Below are 22,632 nucleotides of genomic sequence, written 5' to 3'. Positions count from 1 at the left end.
TGTTTACACGTGATACTCCCTTTTATTGAACATTTAGCAAATGATATCATAATCCTTTTTTCTCAAGGCACAGGCGGGGCATACAATGCAAATGAGGAGAGAAATAGAAACATTGTTTAATTTCTTCTCACCTCTATGATTTCTGTATGCTGACTGCCAGGAGCAAAGTATAGAGGCTTTGACATTGATTGACACATATCCAAGATGGAGGAATAGAAGAGTGGGTTTCTATATTGTTCTATACCCCACAAATAAATATTTAACTTAAAAGGGGGATAAGTGAACATAATATTAAGAATTCCGGGATGTTTCAGTTGCCCTGCTGGAATTATTTCGTAAATTCTTTGACCATACTACAATCCTGTCTGTAACTACTCAAAAACTGAAGGAATTTGCAGTTGTTTTACGATTTAGAAAAAAGTACCGGTACCTTCACCACTGTCAAGAATGGGCAGAAACATATATTTGTAAAAGTTGCCTCCTTACTTCTATTCACAATTTCCCTGACCAATAAATGTTTTTTTGTTTTTTTTTACGTTTTATGTTTGTACCATGAAAAAAGGGTAGGTGTATACTACGATGCTTGAAATGTTTACACACCAAATAGTTTGTTGGGGTTTGTTTTAGTGTGGTACATTCCCCAAATTAAACCTGTACATCCTGCACAGAGTGTTAATATAAAAGTGGATTACATTGTTGTTGTTTTTTTGATTTTAAGAACGGTCATTAAATTTAATCTGCTAATTATTTTAATCCCTTATTACATTTGATGACATTTAATGGTTTTGTTTTGTTTTTTAATGATATATATTGATTTTTGTTTCAGAAAATGTAACTTTTTTATCTGGCTGAGCAGCCATGTTGGGTCACCTTTGTGTAATCAACTTCCGCTCAATCTACTGCAGCCCTCACAACTGTCCTGATTTCGGCACTCCCTATTTTAGGGTCCTGTCCTGATTTTGTTTTTCTGTCCCCAGGGAGCACCGCATGTGTACATCATTAGATGCTCTTGCCCTGTCCGACAGAGACTAGGACCATGCTATGTTGGAGAGTGCTATGGCAGCAATCTCTGCATGATCTTCTAACTCGGTGGTTGGTCAGAGAGTCTGTCTGTCGGCCTGTCTGAGAACTGTAAATTTGATAACAGTAAACCTTAAAAACTATTTTTTTAATGAACCTTGTTATGATGTAGATCCATAAAATAAATCTATCTATAGATAGACATTGAAAGCTGTTGAGGGCAGCGTCAGTTGTTAATGCTATTATTTATCTGTGATTTCAGATTACAAAGCCTACTTAGATGCGGCAGAGGAATTCCATCCGTACATACCATTCTTCGCTACCTTTGACAGCAAGGTAAGGCTCAGTGAATGTAAAATCCTTTCTATTTCTACCACCTTTTTTAAGATCAAGGTCGTCGGTCACCTAACGCAATTAAAGTGACACTTTCACATTTAAATATCTTTCTATAATCCACTTTAATACAATACTGGACGCACAATATTGGTTTCGTGTATCAATATATACTTAATTTAGCTGTAATTTAACACTTAATACTATACCCATGTTTCAGTATGGGTGCAAAAATTTATTTTATTTTTTTACATTTTTGTATCAAAGAGGTATTGCCATAGACCAGGGGTAGGCAGCCTTCGGCACTTCAGATGTTGTGAACTACATCTTCCATGATGCTGTACCAGTATTATGGCTCCAAGAGCATTATGGGAGTAGTCTAAAACATCTAGAGTGCCAAAGCTTGCCAAACCCTGCTATAGACTATACTCTAATGCAATTGGTTCCTGCTTGGGTAAAAGCGTTTTGCGAATTCACCGCTCTCTGAGCCATGAGTTGAGTCCCCAACGAGTGACACTGAAGTTCATCTGAGATTAAATTCTGTAGAATTTCCAAAATATTATATTAGTGAAATATGACAATTTGCCGGCCTATTCCTTTTCTGTATAGATAGCATTGTGCATTTCAGTCGACCCATATTTCTTGATAAACCAAAGTATGCTGGGGAAATTGGAAAGGATCAATTAATGGCCTTTTCACTTGTGTCCCGTCTGTAGGTTGCCAAGAAGCTGACACTCAAGCTGAATGAGATTGACTACTACGAGCCTTTCCATGATGAACCCGTCACCATTCCCGATAAACCCAACAGTGAAAAAGAGATTGTAGAATTCCTGCACTTGCACAAGAGGTGAGAAAATTTTCTAAGAGCAGAACTCTGCGATCGTGTACCAAGAGAGAAACTAGGCACCGATAGCACTCGATCTAACATGGGCTCAGCCACAAGAGATAATGAATCAGGTGTGGGCAAACCGAAGCTCCATAAATAAAATAAAATAAAATAACAAGAATAGGTATATTTATTCTAGATCCTAAAAGCAGAGCCTTGTACGTCAGTAGGTATATCCTATTACTGACACACAGAAGGTAATCAAGGATGAGGAGATCTCTTGTAGACATGCTTTCAATCCACAAATTAATAATCAGAGGTTTAACAAACCAGATTACTTTTTTATACTGAAATACAGAGTTTGACGAGGAAAGAAAAGATGTAGAAAGAGAAATAGAGAACCAAAGTCGCAGAATTAATGGTTTTTGTAAGACATTTAGCAGAACAGTGTAAAGCCGTGATTAATATTCCAGTGAGGGATCACATGGGATAGACTGGGAGGTATATATCCCATTCACAGGCACTCCACTTACCGACCACCTTTCTCAATAGCATGTTTGTCAGACGCCTCTTTGTATATTAGCATTATTTACGAAGCTAGTAAAGGTAATTAGTGTTGTTCCCCGCAGCCTTCTGGCACGGAGTGTTAAAATACTCTTTCTGGCTTCTTTGTGTTTTTTCTTCTGGCTCTGCTGGGTGCCCATTGCTGATACTATGATAAGATGTCTTATGGAATCCGTCTATCTTCTAAAGCAGGTGGCTAGACGTTCGTCTTGATTGGTGCACTTGCCATAGCTGTTCGTAGGAAAACAGTTTAGCTGCCATAGAAACATTCCGCTTAATATGGATAACTATTTTTTTATCTCTCTTATGTCTTCTCTCGTTCTCTTACGTGGCTGCGTCTTTAACCTGTTGCTTATCAAATCTACTGCTAACGCTACAAGTGCCCCATTTTTGCCAGATAGGTTTATGCACATTCATATGGTCACAAATGTGATGTAAGTGGGTGGACATAAAGAGTAGCAATGCAAATCCATAATATGGGTATAATAACGAGTTAATGTCTCCGGGCCTAAGCCTATGACTAAGTGCCTATGGTGAAATGCCAAAGTTGGTTGGCTCCTGCATCTTGATGACAGCCCTTCGTATGTCCTCAATGTACTAAACTAAATCCTCAGCACCATGAGCCATAAGCAGGTGTGTGTCTTTCGGTTTGAGAGACAGTCATTTTCACTGGTAGCAATTTAGAAACACACACGTACAAACAAAATAAGACCGAAATACAAAGAATGACTATTATATACAAAGACATGAGCAAGTGATCACAAAAATACAATATTGTTATGGAGCATATCAAGATTACGTTATCGAGCTCCCGAGATCTGTTTCTGAATTTATATTATAACGCCGAAAAAGATAAAATAGAAATGGATTTCCGTGTGCCTTTTTCATTGTAGTGCAGACAGAATATATATAAAAGTATGTCTAAAACCATAGTTATCTAGCTTAAAATTGTGGTTTTCGGGGCTGCACCAAAATGAAAGAAAGCTTTTTATAAATGTCTACACCCTGTACGTACGTGTGTGTGTGTGTGTGTGTGTGTGTTGTTATGTTTTTATAATTGCATTTCTGTAAAATTTCAAAAAATACTGAATACATTGAAAAAAAAGAATGCAAAAAACACCTGTTTTATCCCAAATAACAGACTTTTAAAAGATCTGAATAATTTTATCAAGCAGATCACCGAGTTAAATAAATAAATAAATAAAACAAAACACAAACACTTCATGGTGTTAAAGCAAACAACATACTCTCTGACTTCTATGCAATTTTCTCCATTTCATTAACAATAGTCTCTCCGACGAGATCTGTGCCCTGTTATTTTGTCATTAGTTCACAGTTTGGGTTGTGTTCAGAAAGAATTGTGTGCTTATTTAGCGTCTATTGAATACACAGGAGTTGGAACGAGCGCTATTTTAAAACACAAACAAGCTTGCGTCATTATGCCATTAAACAATTGATTGGTACTTTGCAGGAAAGCAAGTTTTGTATAGACCCAAAAAGATTAAAAAAAAACACCAAAAGATATATGGGGGTTAATGACCGTATACAAATATCGTGATCTGGGTCAAGAGCACGTGTGAATATTTCCTCCTGTACAGGATCTATCCATCCTAGGTCCCCATTTAATATTTTGGATACAGTTTTAAAATGATTTAAAAATAAATATAATATATTATATAAAAACATATTAATACATTTAATCTAAATATATATATTTATTATTATAAATATTAAAGGGACATTCCTGACTCCTAACGCACTTTAGCTTGCTGGAAAGCTTTATGTGTCAAGAGTGTGTCCTCTTTTTTTCATTTTGCAAAAATTGCAGATTTCAACAGAAATTGACACTTTCATAAATTAACCTGGTCACACCCCCTTGGCTTGCGAGCAGAGAACAGGTCCTGTTACTTCCTGCTTTGGTTAGCTTATTGGAGCTAAACGCAAGAGGCAGCGATTACTCAGAGTGCCTCATTGAGCTGCATTGGGAAGTCTGTGATTGGACAGCCAAAGAAAGTCTGGGCGGGTATTAGAAGGGGAGGGCTTGCAAAGACAGCAGAGATGAGAACTGCCAGTGTTGCAAACTGTTTTAGATATATCCCCAATGACATAAATGCCTAAATAAAAGCATTCAAGTCTTCATTTGGGGTAAATCAACTAAGCAGCGCTTTGTATTTATTTTATAGTTAGGCAGTGGAGTGTCCCTTTGAACTATTTAAAAAAAAAATATCCAAAAACACAAAATCATTTGAAAAGCTTATTAAAAATGTTAAATCGAAACTCTAGTTGCATATTGTGCACTTTACATTGAACTAAGCAAAAGCAAAGTTCACAAGGGACTAGTTAATAGCTAGTGGGGTCACAATGACACAAGCAGGGTAATTCGTTTTTGAGAGTAAAAGAGTATTGTGACCTAGGTCTCTGGGTTTGAAGATTCCTTCTCTGACGCTCACCAACCTTATGGCACGACATAATCTCGGAATTTTAAGCATGTTGAAAAGGACTGAGTGGCCTGCTGTAGGCCTTTTCAAATAGCAATTTTCACAATTATTAGGTTACATAGTGCTCATTTTTAAAGGAAAGTAGCAAGGCGCAGAGATTTAGAAAAATGGTTTGTATGAAAGTATAATCAGTGAGACAGTCCTCTCCTATGTTTTAATAACTAAAACCAGTCTTCCTGGTAAGGGTCGTATCTCACTAGAGTGGTTCGTAAAAGATAAAATGTAACCTTTATTAATTGATTATTACATTTATAGAGATTGTCTCTGAAATAAAATAAAATGCGATGAGAGCGTTACTGTGTGATAAAGTGTTTCACTGAGTCACTAACAGCCCATATGCATTATATATGTCACTACTTAATTCTATGCCCCAAAAAAGAGAATTTTTATAATGAGTTATCTACATACAGGTTAATAGAGTAGGAACTTCTATAACAGATATTGTAGACCTAATTATTGATGTATACACTGATAACGTGCAATGACGACATTTTACAAAGATGTAAATGTACTTTAAACGTGTCTCTTTTATAGGGGAAAGTACCCTATTTTGGGTTAAAATCCCATCAAAGAATGGGTCCCTGAGCTAATGCAGAGCACATAAACTGGGTGCCTTTAAAAAAATAAAAAAAAAATTAAAAATAATGGCTCATTTGGGCTCCCCCCTACCCCATTGCAAAATAAGTACTTCATATATAGATGATACAATCTTTATGAAATACTCATTTTGATTTTGTTGAAATGTCAGTGAAAGTCCAACCCGGTCAAAAGAGATACTAATACAAAGTAGGGACTCTAGTGATGGTTGGAGGGACGTGGTTTTATCTATGGACTGCAGGATCTTCCATAGACCTCAATGCTGTACACTCCATAGACCTCAATGCTGTCACAAGAGTACAGCAGTGACATTGGCTCCTGGCGCCGACGTGGTCCAGTCAAAAGAATATGTCCGCGTCTGTGAGGGACAGGTTCAGAGACGTTAAGTCCAACTTTGCCTGCCCCTGCCCCCTCCCCCCATTGGCGATGTCACCATCGGGGGGTTTTGCAAACTTTAACTGGGGTTTTTGATTTGTAATTTTTGATTACCGTATTTTTCGCTCCATAAAACGCATTTTTTCCCCCTCAAAAGTGAGGGGAAATGTCTGTGCGTCTTATGGAGCGAATGTGAAGCTTTACTTACCTGTCTTGTAGCGTGGGCCAGCAGCACAGCACGCACCGCGGTACAGGAACTTCAAATTCAGGTTCCAGTTTTCGGCGGGGCTGAAAGGAAGTGCGCACACTGAGTGCGCACTTCCTTTCAGACCCGCCGGAAACCGGAACCTGAATTTGAAGTTCCTGTACCGCGGTGCGCGCTGTTAAGCCGGCCCACGCTACAAGACAGGTAAGTAATTATGGGACACTATGGGACAAGGGGAGGGGGACACACTATGGGACAAGGGGAGGGGGGACACTATGGGACAAGGGGGGGACACTATGGGACAAGGGGAGGGGGGGACACTATGGGACAAGGGGAGGGGGGGACACTATGGGACAAGGGGGGGACACTATGGGACAAGGGGAGGGGGGGACACTATGGGACAAGGGGAGGGGGGACACAAGGGGAGGGGGGACACTATGGGACAAGGGGAGGGGGACACACTATGGGACAAGGGGAGGGGGGACACTATGGGACAAGGGGAGGGGGGACACACTATGGGACAAGGGGAGAGGGGACACTATGGGACAAGGGGAGGGGGACACAATATGGGACAAGGGGAGGGGGACACTATGGGACAAGGGGAGGGGGCACTATGGGACAAGGGGAGGGGGGGACACTATGGGAATAGGGGAGGGGGACACCCTATGGGACAAGGGGAGGGGGGGACACTATGGGACAAGGGGAGGGGGGACACTATGGGACAAGGGGAGGGGGGACACTATTGGAGGGAAAGTGCACTATGGGATGAGGGGAGGGGGGAAACACTATGGGATGAGGGGAGGGGGGAACACTATGGGATGAGGGGAGGGGGAAACACTATGGGATATGGGGAGGGGGGGACACTATGGGGTGAAAACACTATTGGACAAGGGGATGGGGGGGTTAAAGAACACTATGGGACAGGGGAGGATGGGTTAAAAATCACTATGAGACAGGAGAGGGGAGTGGGTGGTAAGGAACACTATGGGACAGGGGAGAAAAAAAATATTCTGAACAAACTGTCCCATAGTAAGAAACACTCTGGGACAGTTTGTTCAGAATATTTTTTTTCTGGGTTTCCTCCTCTAAAAACTAGGTGCGTCTTATGGTGTAGTGCGTCTTATGGAGCGAAAAATACGGTAATCTTCAAACCCCATCAAGTCACAAGGTTTCTGATTGAGGATAAATATCACGGCCTTTAGAAGACACTTGTCGATGGATCTCTTGGCCATCTTGCACACGGGTGCTGCAGAGGTTAATCAGCAGCAGGCAGACAATGCTTGCATGTTGTTTTTCAGCGTGTGTGATGAAAGCCTGCTTCTAAGACACACACTTTAAATATTGGCAGTGCACAGACTTTAGTTGCTATGACAGCGAGGCCTTTAAACTGTGCGTTGAGCAAATAACATTATTATTGTGTTTTTTTTTGTGATATTGCTTCTTTATTTTTTCTCTCTCTCTCTCTCTCTCTCTTGCGCTACTTTCTGGATGAGCAGCTCACAGTATTACAGCCAAGAGCATCATAACGAAATGAAATAGGATTCTTTGCAGTTATTTACTTAAAGTCAAAAGGCGCTTCCATGTATGCCTTATGGACCTCTTGAGAGCTGGATTTAACCCTTTACACTAAGTTACAGTACCATTTACAGCGTTTTCCCTGAGAATACAAAGTGTGAATACAAACTGAGCTTAAAGTGAATTTCAAAATTGACTGAAAAAATTATCTAAATCCCTTATAATTACAGTTGAGCTACTTGGCCTTTAAAGAAACACTATAGGGTCAGGAATACAAATGTGTATTCCTGACCCTATAGTGTTAAAAAAAAAATGTTAAGTGGCTGTCCCCCGTCCCCCCATTGCATACCTTAAATAGGGTAACAACTCCCCTTTATTGCAGTGCTGCACAAGACTGCCGGTGCTGGCCCCTCCCCCAATTCGACTCCTTGGCTGAGATCATCAGAATTGACGATCTCAGCCAATCCAATGCTTTCCTAAAGCCACCAGAACCTCTACATTAGGCTGTAGTTGTTCTGGTGACTATAGAGTCCCTTTAAGCTGAAAATCCACTTTGAATTCTCACTTTACTGAATAAGCCTGATGTTATAACTTCCTGAACTCTCTACAGCTATCTCGGTTGACTTAAAAAAAGATAGCCCAGTATTCAGTAGTTCTGAACCAGGTGTAACAGACAAGTTATCAGTCTACAGGGTGGAACAGGGCAATAGACCAATAAATATTACTCAGTGCAGCAATTACTTTGTCTGGGCTACAGACGCACAAACTTCATTCATGATTAGGAAGGTGAGAGAGTGATTTGGATAACATTTTTGGGTGGAGGTACAAATGCCCCCTCTTCGCTTGATCTTATTAGTAGTGATGGTAGTTTAAGTAACAAGTACTAGTGATTTGGTCAGTATAGTGCATAGATGTGAGGGCATTTACTGTGTATCTTTGTGTGTGGTTTGTAAATGTTCTGTGGCAGAAAGAAATATGGTTATAGAAAGACATTCTCAAATATAATTTATATAACATCCAAAATTATTGAAAACAAGGCAGGTGAAATATGGGAACATTATGACTCACAGTATAATCAGTACGTCACTCTAATTTAACTAGGCCGATGCGTTCATGTGAGCTACGTGTGACCCAGATTTTATTCAAAGGTTTTAATAAGCAGGCTTCTAAAGGGAACTTTAAAATGGGTCCTTCGTACAGAGAACAGAGGACTGTCATGGTAACCGAAGGGATGAGGGAACAGAACGATCTTTCCCGCAAGTCCTTGTGGTCAGTTTTTTAGGCTCTCAATTAACAAGAATTTAGCACCTTTCTCTTGACAGTTCCTCCTGTCCTCACAATTGTAAAGGTTACTGGGACATTTGTTGGGGCGTGGTGTGCAGCTGTTGCGGTTGCCGGCTCGCCGCGTGGCAAAGCTGTGCCCGACCGGCACAGTCTAGCTGACGGCACAAGCTTACCTGCTCACCGGTGAGCCGACAGCCGCTTCTCTGCATCCTCCGACCGTCGCGCCCGGATACAAAATGGCGCTGACCGCGTGGTCGCGCCTAAACTCAGCTCCGCTCCCAAAGTTTATACGGACGTGCGCGTGACGTCACGACGTCGACGCGCATGCACGTTCTGGGGTCAGAGGTCGCCCTCTGACCAATCAGACCTTTGAGAGTGATATTCAAATCCCCAGCTCACTCCAGTACCTTGCCCTGTCGTGGTTTCCTGTTCCTGGTTTCCTGAGAGTGCTTTATATTTGTGAATCTGATTTCCTGGTATCCTGATCTTGGCTTTTCCCTGGTTATTCTGAATTCTGGTTTCCCTGACTTGGCTTGTGTAAACGGTATTGTGCATTTTCTGGCTTCCTTGACCTCGGCTTTCCCTTTGACCATTCTCTGTCTCTAGCGTATTAGTCCGGCCATTCTAAGGTCCGGTTTACGCTCTGTCCTTTTATTTTCCTTTTCTTGTCTATGTATATGTTTACATAGTTTCTGCGTGCTGGACCACACTAGTAGTTGTGACAGCAGCTCAAGTAAATATAAAATATTCTTACCTTTGCTGCAAACAAGCTCTGTCATCTTCCGGAAATGTTTTTTAAGTACACGTGCTGGGAAATTGTTTTTTCATTTCTTTCATGATTACTTGTGTGTGCACATGCATTCAAGGGCTCTTGGGGCATTTTGACATTTGAATTGTGTGCCAACCTGTGCCAAATGAGACAAGTATTTGATTAAAATAAAATGAAAAGCTTAATGAATGTATAGTTGGCCATGAGAAAGCTTACAATCACTTTAGTTAAATAAAAAAAAAGTGCAGAATATATTTTTGACATCTTCTTGATATAAACTGTCTCTTTTCCTACCTCTCCTCTTTAAACTGCTAACAGGCTAATGTGGGCCCATTTATTTCTGGTGACGGAGTAAAACATAGCTCTGCCGGACCAATGCAGAATCTGTTTATTATAGGATCATAAGATTAACTTCTGTCAAAAATGTTCATCTCCTAGGTTGTTGGTAAACTGCACCTACTGAATATTTACTATATCAATTTCTTCTTTCTTTAGACCAACACTGAGGAAGCTACGGCCAGACAGTATGTATGAAACCTGGGTAAGTGTCCAGAAAATAACCATAAACAGGCATTTAGTTAAATACATATTACGTAGGACATTGGTTGTATCACCTGCTAAAAAAAGGACAACATCTAAGCTTGTTGTCACTTAGCTCCTCAATTTGGCCAAACATCTCAAAACACAAACTTCCATGTCATATATCAAGCACAAAAAACAGAGAAGCCTCCTGGCTTTCATGACATGTTCCACTCATAGAGAATTGTGGACACCCCAACAATACATCCACTTCACTGTAAGGAGCTCAATTATTTTTTCATCCATATGAAGGATCATATCTTTCACTAAAGAATAGCAAGTTCCACCAAAGGCAGTATAGGAATGTTTATGCAAGTGGAGGTCAAAGTTAGATATCTAGGTGGGTTGTGGTAGATGCAGTTCTACAATATCTATGTATTTACTGATGGCCATAAATGGTTTATGCAAATCTCCATATCCCATTGTGACAACCCATCAGAGGTATGTTGGTGGTTTGGAACTTAAATGCAGCAGCTCTCCTGTACAAATACAACCCTCCCGGGGCAACCCTGAAGGTGGAGATAGGTCTTCATGGGTCTGTGGTGGCACACGGGCAATGCTATCACTAAATATCCGTGATGATGTATTGAATAAGATGAAAAGCGAAAAAGCTAAGTTAGGATGTCCGAAATTCAGGGCAGTCTGTGAGAAGTCGAGTCAGGTGGCAGGGCTGGCTTTGGGAGTGTGCAAGTTGTGCGGCTGCCTGTAACTGTGTCTGTCTGCCTGTAATTGTGTGTGTGTGTGTGTGTGTGTGTGTGTAACTACCTGTAACTGTGTGTATTACAGTTTGTCTGTACTTGTGTGTAGCTACCTGTATCTGTCTGTGTGACTACCTGTAACTGTGTGTGACTACCTGTAACTGTGTGTGTGACTGTGTGTGACTGCCAGTACTTGTGTGTGTTACTGTGTGACTAGGACCGTGTCTGTGGGTGTTTTAACAGAATATGTGTATATCTGTGTACATCCGACTGCGGGACAGTGTGCATGTGACACTGAAAAAATACACACCTGCATTCACACATGGGCCTACATGCATATTGTTATCTGAAATAAATGCTCATCACACACAGTCAATACACCCATAACAAATATCACACACAGCCAACATATAGCATACATATCACACACAGCCATCACATTATACACAGACAACACACACATTAAATTACATCATATTATTGTATGATTTATTACAGTGGTACTCAGTCATACAAAATACACATTACATCATATTATTATGAGATGTATTACAGTGGAGCTCTGTCATACAAAGTACACATTATTCTGTGTTGTATAGTTGGAGAGCTCTGTGACATACTCATACACTGAACATTACTGTGAGTTTTATTTTTATTTATTTATTTATTCTTATTCTTTATTTTATCCGTAGTCAGATATGGCTTAGGCATTGCAATAAAAGTTTCAGCAAAAACAGAAATACAGGAAAAGAAGTGATGTAATTGTATACAGATAACTCTCGTTCTAACCATCTTTTTTTTTTTAAATGTTTGTTAGAGAACTGCCGTATGAGCACCTAGGGGAACATCTTATCAGGTTAGGGGCATGTTCACAGCAATAACAAAGTATGATTAGGGTAAGAAAATGATTAAATCGAATGAGTGAGGCAATGGTAAGATAGGAGACAGCTCCTCTAAATAGAGGTGAGTGTAAGAAAACATGACAGGAGCTAGGGGCATGAGGGGTAGATGGTGGTATTGGAGCTAGTATATCCAGGATAATTCTGGTTTCGGCCAGGTTAGGCCTCTAAGGCATGGTTTAAGCCATGAGTCTGTTAGGTAGTGCCCGTAGACAACCTAAGAATATGAAAACATAAAAATAATTTCAAACTTAGGACAAGTGACAACATATAAAAAAAATAAGAGAACACAAAAAAGAGAAAGAAAAATTAAAAATGAAATCAGGTAAGTTAGGTGATCGCCATTCCAGATGTGCTGCTGTGTGCTGGAACAAACAAGAAAACATTTGCTGGGTCCCAGGTTGTGGTCGTGGGAGGAGAAGAGGCCTTTGGTAGCCAGGATATTTCTGATGCATAAGATACCTTGTGCTCTGTATTCTGGTGGACTGGAAGTACACAAGGCGATCCCCATCTGTACTTCACTTCTTAGTTAGATAGGATTGGTGCACGGGTTGGAAGGATTTTCTCCACTGTAGAGTCGTACGTGTGCGATCTGAGAAGAAGGTGAGTTTCATGCCTTCGAAACGGTATGGTATCTTACCCCTGGTGGCATTTAGGAAGGCAGCCTTGTCTTGCCCGTTTTGGAATTGGATGAGCAGATCACTTGCGGTTGTACTCGTAGACAGCTGTGGTTTAGATAGGCGGAACATCCCATCCAGTGGTGGTGCTAGCAAGGCTGCAAACAGCCTGCAGAGAAAATGAGGTAACTCACCTCGTCTGAGAGGCCTCTAGTCTTCATGTGTTTCCAGCGCCGCTTGTCCTCCAGAGCAGCCAATTGGTGCGTAAAAGTGGTTTGACCTGAAGTAAGGTCAATGAGTACTGGAGGTATGTTCCACAGTTGTGAGGTGTGCGGTGAATCCCCTTTTATCTTCCCTTACCTGGGAGATTTCTGCTGCGATTGTCTGGCAAAGAACAGACAGGAGGCTGGTAAGTATCTCCGTAATGACAGCGGGAGATAGGCTTGCAGTTGGTTGTGAGAGTTTGGGTGGCCCTGTGTATCCCAGAGTGTCTGGGTTTTAATAGGGGGAAGTCATCTGAGAGGTCAGAAAATCATCGAGTTTGGCCGCCATTTCAAGCCTGACCTCTCCATGCTGCCTTCGCTGCAGGTCCCCCATATCCACCGTGAAGTATGGACAATCCATGGCCTTTTGTTCTTCCTTCCCATAGTGTTAGGGGCACTATCACCCCCACGGGCCACGGCACTGCCGGGAATCGCTTTGTAACGCTCGGAATCAGGCAATTTGAGGTACCGCTAACATAGCACTGCAGGTTTGTGTCCGATGAGGCCTTGCTGTGAGTTTGATGTTGTGGAGTTCTGTGATATACTGGTACACACCACATAGTACAATACAGGCTTTTTTTACAACTGTGGAGCTCAGTGATAAATGGATAAACACAGCATAACACAGTGAGTTTTTATGCCGAGAAAGTTAAGAAAAATAAGGAAAATCCAGAGCCAGAGCTACAATGCAAAGCGACCTAGACTATGAGTAGCTGTCTCCCGAGTTCCAGCCAATCAGAGCAGTGCAGCAGATTACCACAGTAAAACAACTGCTGGAGAGGCACACGCTGGGTTTAAATAGATGCCTAGGTCATGTGACCAGCTCCCTCCTGTAAGCGGGGTTACCACCAGGCCAAAAGTCACATCCTGGGACTCAGCAACTCCTTGGCTGCATCACTGTTCCTCCTCTGCTCATTGTCCCAGTGTCACCTCTGCCCCATTCCGACATGTTGGCTGATAGTCCTGCATGGAAGTCCCTATCTCGATAAGATGGTGCGACCGCTGTGGACTCCATACCAGCGGGCAGCTTAGTAGAGACCGCCGGCAGGGGAGAGTGAGCACTGGGTGCCACGACTGCTGCAAACCAGCCTCCATGGCTTCACTGGGGCCCTGAGACAACCGAGTACTGCTGGTCATTGTAACACTCACCTTATACATAACCAAGAGTCAAAATGAAAGACTGAAGCTTTGGGCTTCACAGCACCCTAAAAAAAATTCCATTATTTTCTTCAAGAAAATCTGTGAGTGGTACATTTTAATTAATACATTAAACTTGATATGCTTTATAATCTAGTCTATTAAAATGGTATCATCTTCAGGAGGGAGCAAGCACGCACTACTGTTCGCTAGTAGACCACAAAAAAAAAATAGAAATTGAATACATCTTACTCTAAGAAATAAGTTAAAACCATGTTCACATCTTTAAAACTGTCTGAGCAACCCGAGATTCAATGACAAAGAAAGGCACAGACGTGCCATCATGGAATACACCTACACTAAACCACGAACATTCTAACCCTTGGCCGCTGGAGTAGAGATGCAGTAGAGGCTTATTTTTTTCCATACCATTTTGCTAATAGTACAAATTATTCTTTCATTACTTAAAGTGCCAATATTAGGGCTGTGAGAAGCCTTAGGGGAGTGCATGAGTGCCTAGTAACCCAGGAGCAAAGTATTGTCAGCATTAGGTTTCCATGGCAACTCGAAGTTTAATAGATCCAAGAACTGACCAGACTGACGTCTCCAAAGAGCTTGATAGTACTGTAATGACAGGTGGGAAATTCAGATTGACCAAGATTAATCATGTGTTCAGCCACCTCTGCTTAGACACTTAAGCCTGCCTTTAACTCCACCACTTGAAACCTTTCCACAAGGGACTTGAATACATCATAACTTAATTTCCTGCCTTGGATGTCCCATTAGTAGTAATTACTCAACCCCAGCCCACCAAATGAAAAGCATTTACGTTCACAATCGCATCCTTCAAATTGGGATGTGCTAAATCCCATGTTATTCAGTTCAATTTTCATGAATTAATGGTAGGGGATCTTGAAATAGATGGAAGGCAGAAGAGATTTAAATTTGGTGGAAATGTCAAATGTATATTACATTTTCAAACAAACAAATATAAAACAGCTGAGGAGGGAGGAAAGGAGGGAGAGTGTGTGTGTGTGTGTGTGTGTAATGTGTGCCCTGGCGGTGCCCATATTGAACTGGATTGTCATATTATTCCTTTAAGGACACAGCTACAGACGTACAAGGGCAACATGACGGAAACATTCTGTCATGTGTCCTTAAAGGGTTACTTGCAAAATCTTTAATGAACATTTAAAAGAAAAAGGAGAACCAAAGAACAAACACGTTAATACAAGTAACATGTAATTTAAAATCTTTAATTCAGTTTTGAAATTCCTATGGAAGTAACCATTCACATTTAACTAATCAGAATTTAACTTACAATTTTTAACAAAAAGATTGTGGAGAGTATTCACATTTGGATATTTTTGACTACAATTTGCAATTCCTTCACAGCATTTCCACAATTCCAGATTTTTATCAATAAACCAAATATTTTAGATGTAATGGGGAACCAAGTTCAGGGAGAGTCTACTGATATTTCTATGTGTTTTGTTAACAGGAAGACGATTTGAACGGAATCCACATTGTAGCCTTCGCAGAAGAGGACGATCCAGGTGATTTGCTACTGGGAGACAACATTCTTAGTTTTAGAACATTGTGAAGTAGAGGTGTAAATAAACGCAACAGCTGATGAGCACACAGGTTTCCTATACTTTAGGGTGATTTACCCCCACAAATTAAATGCCCCACCCTCCCTCCAGCTTACTTGGTTCTGAAAGGGGGAAATCAGTTAAAAGCTTACTACCCTATGTAATTCACTATTAAGGATACAGTTTTAAACCAGAACATTCTAAACACTGACTAAAGAGTGTTTGACAAAAAGTACCAATTAAAAAAAAATAGAGAGAGATCTAATTTAAGTCTTGGCTCAAAATATTTATTGACAAGAATTGGCGAAGTTGCTGTCCTACCTTGAACGATCAACCCAAAGAGGGCACAGGTTGGCTACACCTGTTGTAGGGGACATAAATAATTTTATGGGATCTAGTAAGGTTACTTAACTAACCATGCTCTCTTCTTGAAACAGATGGTTATGAATTCCTGGAGATCATCAAAGAAGTCGCAGAAGACAACACAGATAACCCAGACCTGAGCATTATTTGGATTGACCCAGAGGATTTCCCATTGGTAAGATATTACTAGTTATCATGCCACATTTTTAAACTATTAATCGAAATATGATTTTTATGAGAAGTAGCTACTTATTTCTCGGTGTGAAGGCTATTATACTTTGTTAAACCCCACAAAGCAAAAGCAAGGAACAATGATTAATTTGAGTGAGACATATCGGACAAAGCAATCCTTTTTTTCTTCTGGTAAATGTTCATTACGATTTTTTAATTTCTATTTTTTTAAAGATGATGGTCAAAAAGAAAGTATTTAAGGCTTCAGTGACTAACTGTAAGATGTAATGTGTCTTACCACATAATAATACCTACTATCAATTCATTTACCACCTTATCAATCTAATTTTATGTCGTCCCTGTCTTTTAGCTGATTCCATACTGGGAGGAGACGTTTGGGATTGACCTCTCTCGACCTCATATTGGTGTGGTGAATGTGACAGATGTAAGTACCGTTCTATCTATGGTTAAGGCACAGATAGAAGATGGATTGAGGATAGCAAAACATCTATATAGATTGCAACCATAAGCATGCTTATAACTAACTAAACCTGCCTATGTATGTTCATAACTCATGGGTTCTCTGTGTGGGACCATTTTAGAAGGTTCTGCACATGTGTAAGAGCTGGCAGGTTGGCATGCATGCCCAACTGGAAGAGCAAACCCTTCCTGTGCCCACAATTGTCACTTTCAAGTTTGGAGGTAAAGTCATCTGCCTGTCTGTAAACTCCTTTACTCTTCTACAATTAGATTAAAGCCAAACTAGTGATTATGCTCCCAGCATCTTCGATTCAATGTCCATCATCTACATTCTGAAGTTATGTAGAATCAAATCAACTCCAAAATGACTCACACCTATGCAATTTGTTATTCCTCGCTTTTCCCCCTTTCTTTTATTTAGCAAACCTCCCAATTCCCTCCCTCCCCTCCCTCGACTCCATCAGCTTTTAAAATTACCCATATTTCTCCTTTCAAGACTCCCTGCCGGTAACTTGACTCTTCTTTTGAGATCCTTATTCATTCCCTTCAGTGAAACTTAAAATACACATTTGATTTACCCTTAGCTACTGTACCATTCAGTAATGCTTCCCGATGAAAGCATTAGCAGAATCTTTTTTTCTCTGACTGCCTTATTGTACTTTCTATTTATCCCGAGCCCCCTTTATTCCAATCTGCGACTGCTTTCTTTTTACTGGAATATAATTACTGCCGTTTCCTCGACTCCTGTGATGCTGTTTGACACTGTAGCTGGCCAGCCAGTCCTGCTCAATCCAAATATGATTTGACAATAAAACACAGGCAGACACACTAAATTCTTGAAAATTACTGTCACAAGTCAGAAAAAAGATTAATGAATTCAAGCAACAAATGGACAAGGTAAACGAATCCAGCAACGCCCACAATATATTAGATTGCTAAGATTCGTATTAATTTATTAGACTACATCCTTCAAAGTTCAATACAGTTTTCCTTGATATCCGTAAAAAGCATATGGTCGGAATGCCAACATCTGCTCTTCAGTTCATTCTAGAGTCTATTCACTAGAGTCCATTCAAATGTGCAGGTATAAACTGGGTGCATATACAAATAGCACTACAAAGATTTAGCATGTAGACAGAATCATGTTTATTTAATAACTATGTTGTTTAGAGCAAATATTCTGTTAATAGATGCAAAACAACAGGTTGCCCTAATGGACAACGGTCACCTCAAAGCTATTTTTTAATATAATAATCCTATTATCAAGTCTAAAAGGAAATGTTTTTAAAAATAATTTGTATTGAATTATATGAAAAACTCACCCTACCTTTATTATACGAAAGGATCCTTCAACTATATGCATGCACCTTGGGTCAGACAGTGTTTGAAGACCGACAGTTAGTCTCTATGGTCATCTCTACTTCCCTTTCTGCACAGATGTAGGGAAACCATAGAGACTGTTGGATTTCAAACACTGTCTAACCCGAGGTGTTTGTATATGGCTGAAGGATCCTGTCATATACTAAGGGTAGGGATGATTTTTTTCTCATTTTGTTACATATATTCATTTACAAAATCCTTTCAAAACGTACTGATAAGATTATTTTATTACAAATATTTTTGAGGTGACTTTCAACTATAACTAACAAGTTGTTGGAGGTGGGATGATGTACAAATTAAAAAAAACTATAAGTTCTAACACAAAAATTCACATTCTATGCACAAAATGAACATGTTTGATTTTAGTAAGGGGCATCTAAGAAGGGTTGAGGCATTCTGGCACGGCAAATTTCTTGTCATGCATCAACTGGAAGATTCCAATGTCTTGATATGACATCAGGTAGCCAAGTCTGAAGAAACTATATATTGTGTCCCCATATATGAAAACATTTTTGGGTATTGGCTTCGGTTGTTACAAGGGATATACAACCATTCTACAGGAAAGAAGAACAGATCGTTTTAGCCAGAACTTAAGGAGCCAGTCAAAAAATGCAGAAGCAAAGCATCCTGTGCCACAAGGCACCTACCGATTACCTACACTGAACTAGGACTTAATTAACTATATACAGTGATCAGCTATCACCTACATCCAACTACATGACACATGCAAAACCCGTCTGGCATCCTCAACGCACACACCATCTGCCTGGCATGGTGGCACTCACAAAGTATTAACATACACGCAGTCTACATATCTAGACCGAAGATCGTCCTGCATTTCAAATACAGAGAAAAGTGCTAATCCTGGGCCAGACAGACTACCTCCCAGACCTCCTAAACCACCACTACTGTAACATGGTGGGAGAAGAGGCTGTGCAGAAGAGGGATTGGTAGGAATTAGCAGGCATCAGGCCTGGAGCAGCACTGGTATATCATAATGCATGTATCTCATTGTCCCACATGCCATCTGCATCTATGTGGATAACAGGCAGTAACAGATACAAGCACAATGCTGTATTCCCGTCTTATGCACACAATATTCCCTGGGTGCAAGGAGACGATTTCTAGTCACCATGGCGACCTGGTGCCTAGGGTTTGTTGTTACCATGTTGTTATTAACAGCTTCCCTACCACACCAGCATTCACAGAGGCTTGGTTTTGTGTCCAGCATGATAGCAAAATGAAATAAAATATGCTCCCATGCTGTTCCTCCTCTTCCGCTGAATCAACTTCACAACAATCTCAGAAAATCTCAGAAAAGAACAATCTCAGAAAAGAAAGATGGATTTTGTGGCTTCAGCCCTGTAGCAAATCACAGGAGCTTATAAGTGTCAATGTACAAAGGGTAGAAGCGAAAAGGAAAATGCACCGGGGAGGAGAGAGCGAACTGTCAACATGGAATCTTATTGCTAACTTTGTTGATTATCTTTATACTTGATAATTAATGCACAATTAATTAAAAACGATGTAACAGACTGCATTTAAATAGATTTTAGTACAATGGATAAACATAAAACACAGGCGAAGATAGATCTATAGGCAACATAAATATAGGCCACATGCTTACTAGGCTACACTGGGTTGATAGCCCAGATTAGTGCGGAGGGTGGACAGAGAACAACTCCTAGATACCTGCATGAGACACCTGTGTATGGCTAGAACATAGCAACACAAGGTAAAGTGACAAATCTGTACCTCTTGTTGCCTTGTTGCAAATCTGACGATCTTGCTGATCTTCTACCCAGAATTGTCAGGAAATGCTGTCATATGGTGTCACTCCCCTGGCCCAGTAACACGGCTGTGCTTGTACCAAAATATGTAATACTGATAGGGCGTCCCTCAATCCTTAATAGTGCAACAAAATATATTCACAATCCAACTGTTGGATGTTTCTTTGTCCTCTGTGCTTTCCATGTGTCCTATTCCTGAATCTTACATCAGACCCAGAACTCAAAACTTTATTCTGGTTGTTGCCAGTCTGGGGTCAACTGACAAACCCCAATTACATAAACTCTGTAATGGGCTTATTCGTTAACAAGGCCAGTAGGGGTAATAATAAAGTCCTGGTGATTCACTGAAGATGATAATAAATTGCTGGTGGTCCAGTGGTATTAATAACAATTCGCTGGTGGTTTGGTGGTGGAGTGCATGAAACAGCAAGGGAGCAATTAACATGGTCTGCATCAGGTGGAATTGCAAACCATGTGCTCTACCACCTGACCACCAGGGACTCTTTTTTTTGTATACATAATATATTGTCAATTTAGATCGGCGCAGCAGTATTCTCGGACACTGAGCCACCCTGCCAATGTGCCCTAAGGCGGCTGCCTGTGCTGGTCCCCAAGAGTATCTCTGGCTCAGCTGCTATCAAAGAGGCACGCAACCAACAGAAACACTAAAACGTATCTCCGTTCCATCACCAAGTTCTCCCCTTAGCCAATACACCTTGACTGATGTCACTTCTCCTCGCCAGAGGTGAAGGGAGGTCAGAGGGGACGACAGGTGTGGCACAGGATTTGGGAGTGTGCTACTATGGACTGTCTGGTGCCAGTATGCCTTGTGTGCTGGTGTCAAATGCCAATTTTGCGCAGAATTTACATTACTTACTCGGAACTTTGTTCTATGCTGGCAAATGATGCTGCTGGGGGTGGAGTTATATCTCCCGCAGCTAAGGGGTTAATCTCACAGCGAAGAGCTGCACATGGAGACTGCAGGCATTATGACTACTTCAAATCATGGTGCTTTGAATAAGCCTTTATAGTGAAAATTTAAGTCAATTGAAATTATATAGTAATATTTTCCTAAAACGATATTATACAGATTCATATGTTCTGGAAGCTTCAGATTTAGAAACTAACATGTTTCCCATTTGATTCATAGGCCGATAGTGTCTGGATGGACATGGATGATGAAGAGGATTTACCCACAGTAGATGAACTGGAAGACTGGATTGAAGATGTTTTGGATGGTGATATCAACACAGAAGACGATGATGATGACGACGACGACGATGATGACGATGATGACGACGATGATGACGACGATGATGACGACGATGATGACGACGATGATGACGACGATGATGATGACGATGATGATGATGACGACGATGATGACGATGACTAAACAGTCATTTATTAAGTCGTTAGCATCTAACTAGTTTATATACACGTCAAAAATCTGACTTTATCAACAAAATATTTTTGTATGAATTCTTGAAATTTAATCTCTCCTTTAATTATCCAATATGATTGTAACCCCCAGATTAGGAAAAGTCCAGTTGTTTTGGGCATGAGGCATCCTGAGGGACATAATTATTAAAACATAATAGCCCCCAAGAAACACCTAATGCTATGCCAAACTTAAATTTGAGACAAATCAAAAAAGAATGGAACTAGCAATAACCTGAAAAGATTCAGTATTATAAACTCCCTGATAAGACATCAAAGCTAAATCATCATTTTCTAAGACCAAAGAAGACTCTGTCCATCCTAATCTCAACAAATAAAAAAATTCCACAAAGTATTTAATTAAACCGGGGTCCAGAAGAACTCTGTGTCGATTCTCGGTGCGCAAAGACCCAATATGAGTTAAGAAATTACCCTTACAAACCCAAAGATTACAAAGCACCGATTAAGCATTTCTATGATGTTTAATTCTGGCCTCTACAATAGCTATTGCTAAACCTTACCATTGTATGAAAAATGTCATCTAGCTGGTCCTACTGACCACTAGCTATGATTACAGCTCTCACCAAGCTATTGCAGCAGTTATGAGCAACAACAGTTGGTAATATATCCACATGAAAGCTGGTGCTACTTATTACCAACTGTAGTTCTTATCCTCATGGCATAATCTCCACGCTATAGCTGGTGTTAGCTGGCTATATCTGGCTCTAGGTTTTAGCTGTAGACGGTGTTACTTTGTAACTACCGCTGGTGTGATCTTCCTATCTCCTAGCTGCAGCTAGTGGTATCTCTGAGCTATAGCTAGGTTTATCACCTAGCAATAGCTAGTTTTATTTATTTGCATATAATATGCAGGTAACTTAGCACACCGATGTGTGAATTCTTAAAACAAAATTAATAAAGCTATCTGTAAATAGCTGTGTTGAATGTTTGCAACATGTTACCCCCTAGACTGTAACATATTTACCTCTGAATATGTAGCACACGTTATCATCCTCCTAATCACCCCCCAACGGTACAAACGTCATTTATTATTTTCTTGCCGACGACCGACATAATGAGGCATCAAACTCGTACATCACTGACAATGTCTTAAATGGTTCATGGCTGTGAAATTTGTGGGGGAAAAAAAAGAGCAAAACAAATAATTATTCCAAATCTAAAAGAAAAAATCAATAACACCCAACACAGTGTGTGCGTTTTTCTTACTTTTGTGATT

The 22,632-nt window shown here is 40.5% G+C and overlaps 1 protein-coding gene across 1 annotated transcript in view; it reads left to right on the top strand.

Moving 5' to 3' along the window:
- CASQ1 (calsequestrin 1) overlaps positions 1-22,329 on the top strand; it is a 57,045-nt gene extending 34,716 nt beyond the window's left edge. The window contains exons 5-11 of the mRNA XM_063439688.1: positions 1,283-1,356; positions 2,070-2,200; positions 10,482-10,527; positions 15,681-15,735; positions 16,209-16,309; positions 16,676-16,750; positions 21,106-22,329. Coding sequence (XP_063295758.1) covers positions 1,283-1,356; positions 2,070-2,200; positions 10,482-10,527; positions 15,681-15,735; positions 16,209-16,309; positions 16,676-16,750; positions 21,106-21,351 — 728 coding nt within the window. The 3' untranslated portion in view covers positions 21,352-22,329. The remainder of the gene's footprint in view (positions 1-1,282; positions 1,357-2,069; positions 2,201-10,481; positions 10,528-15,680; positions 15,736-16,208; positions 16,310-16,675; positions 16,751-21,105) is intronic.
- Positions 22,330-22,632: the final 303 nt, after the last annotated feature.

Source organism: Pelobates fuscus, chromosome 13 (assembly GCF_036172605.1).
Source record: "Pelobates fuscus isolate aPelFus1 chromosome 13, aPelFus1.pri, whole genome shotgun sequence".
Classification (NCBI taxonomy): Eukaryota; Metazoa; Chordata; class Amphibia; order Anura; family Pelobatidae; genus Pelobates; species Pelobates fuscus.
Note: the sequence above shows the minus strand (reverse complement) of the source record. Positions and strands in the feature narration are given on the sequence as shown.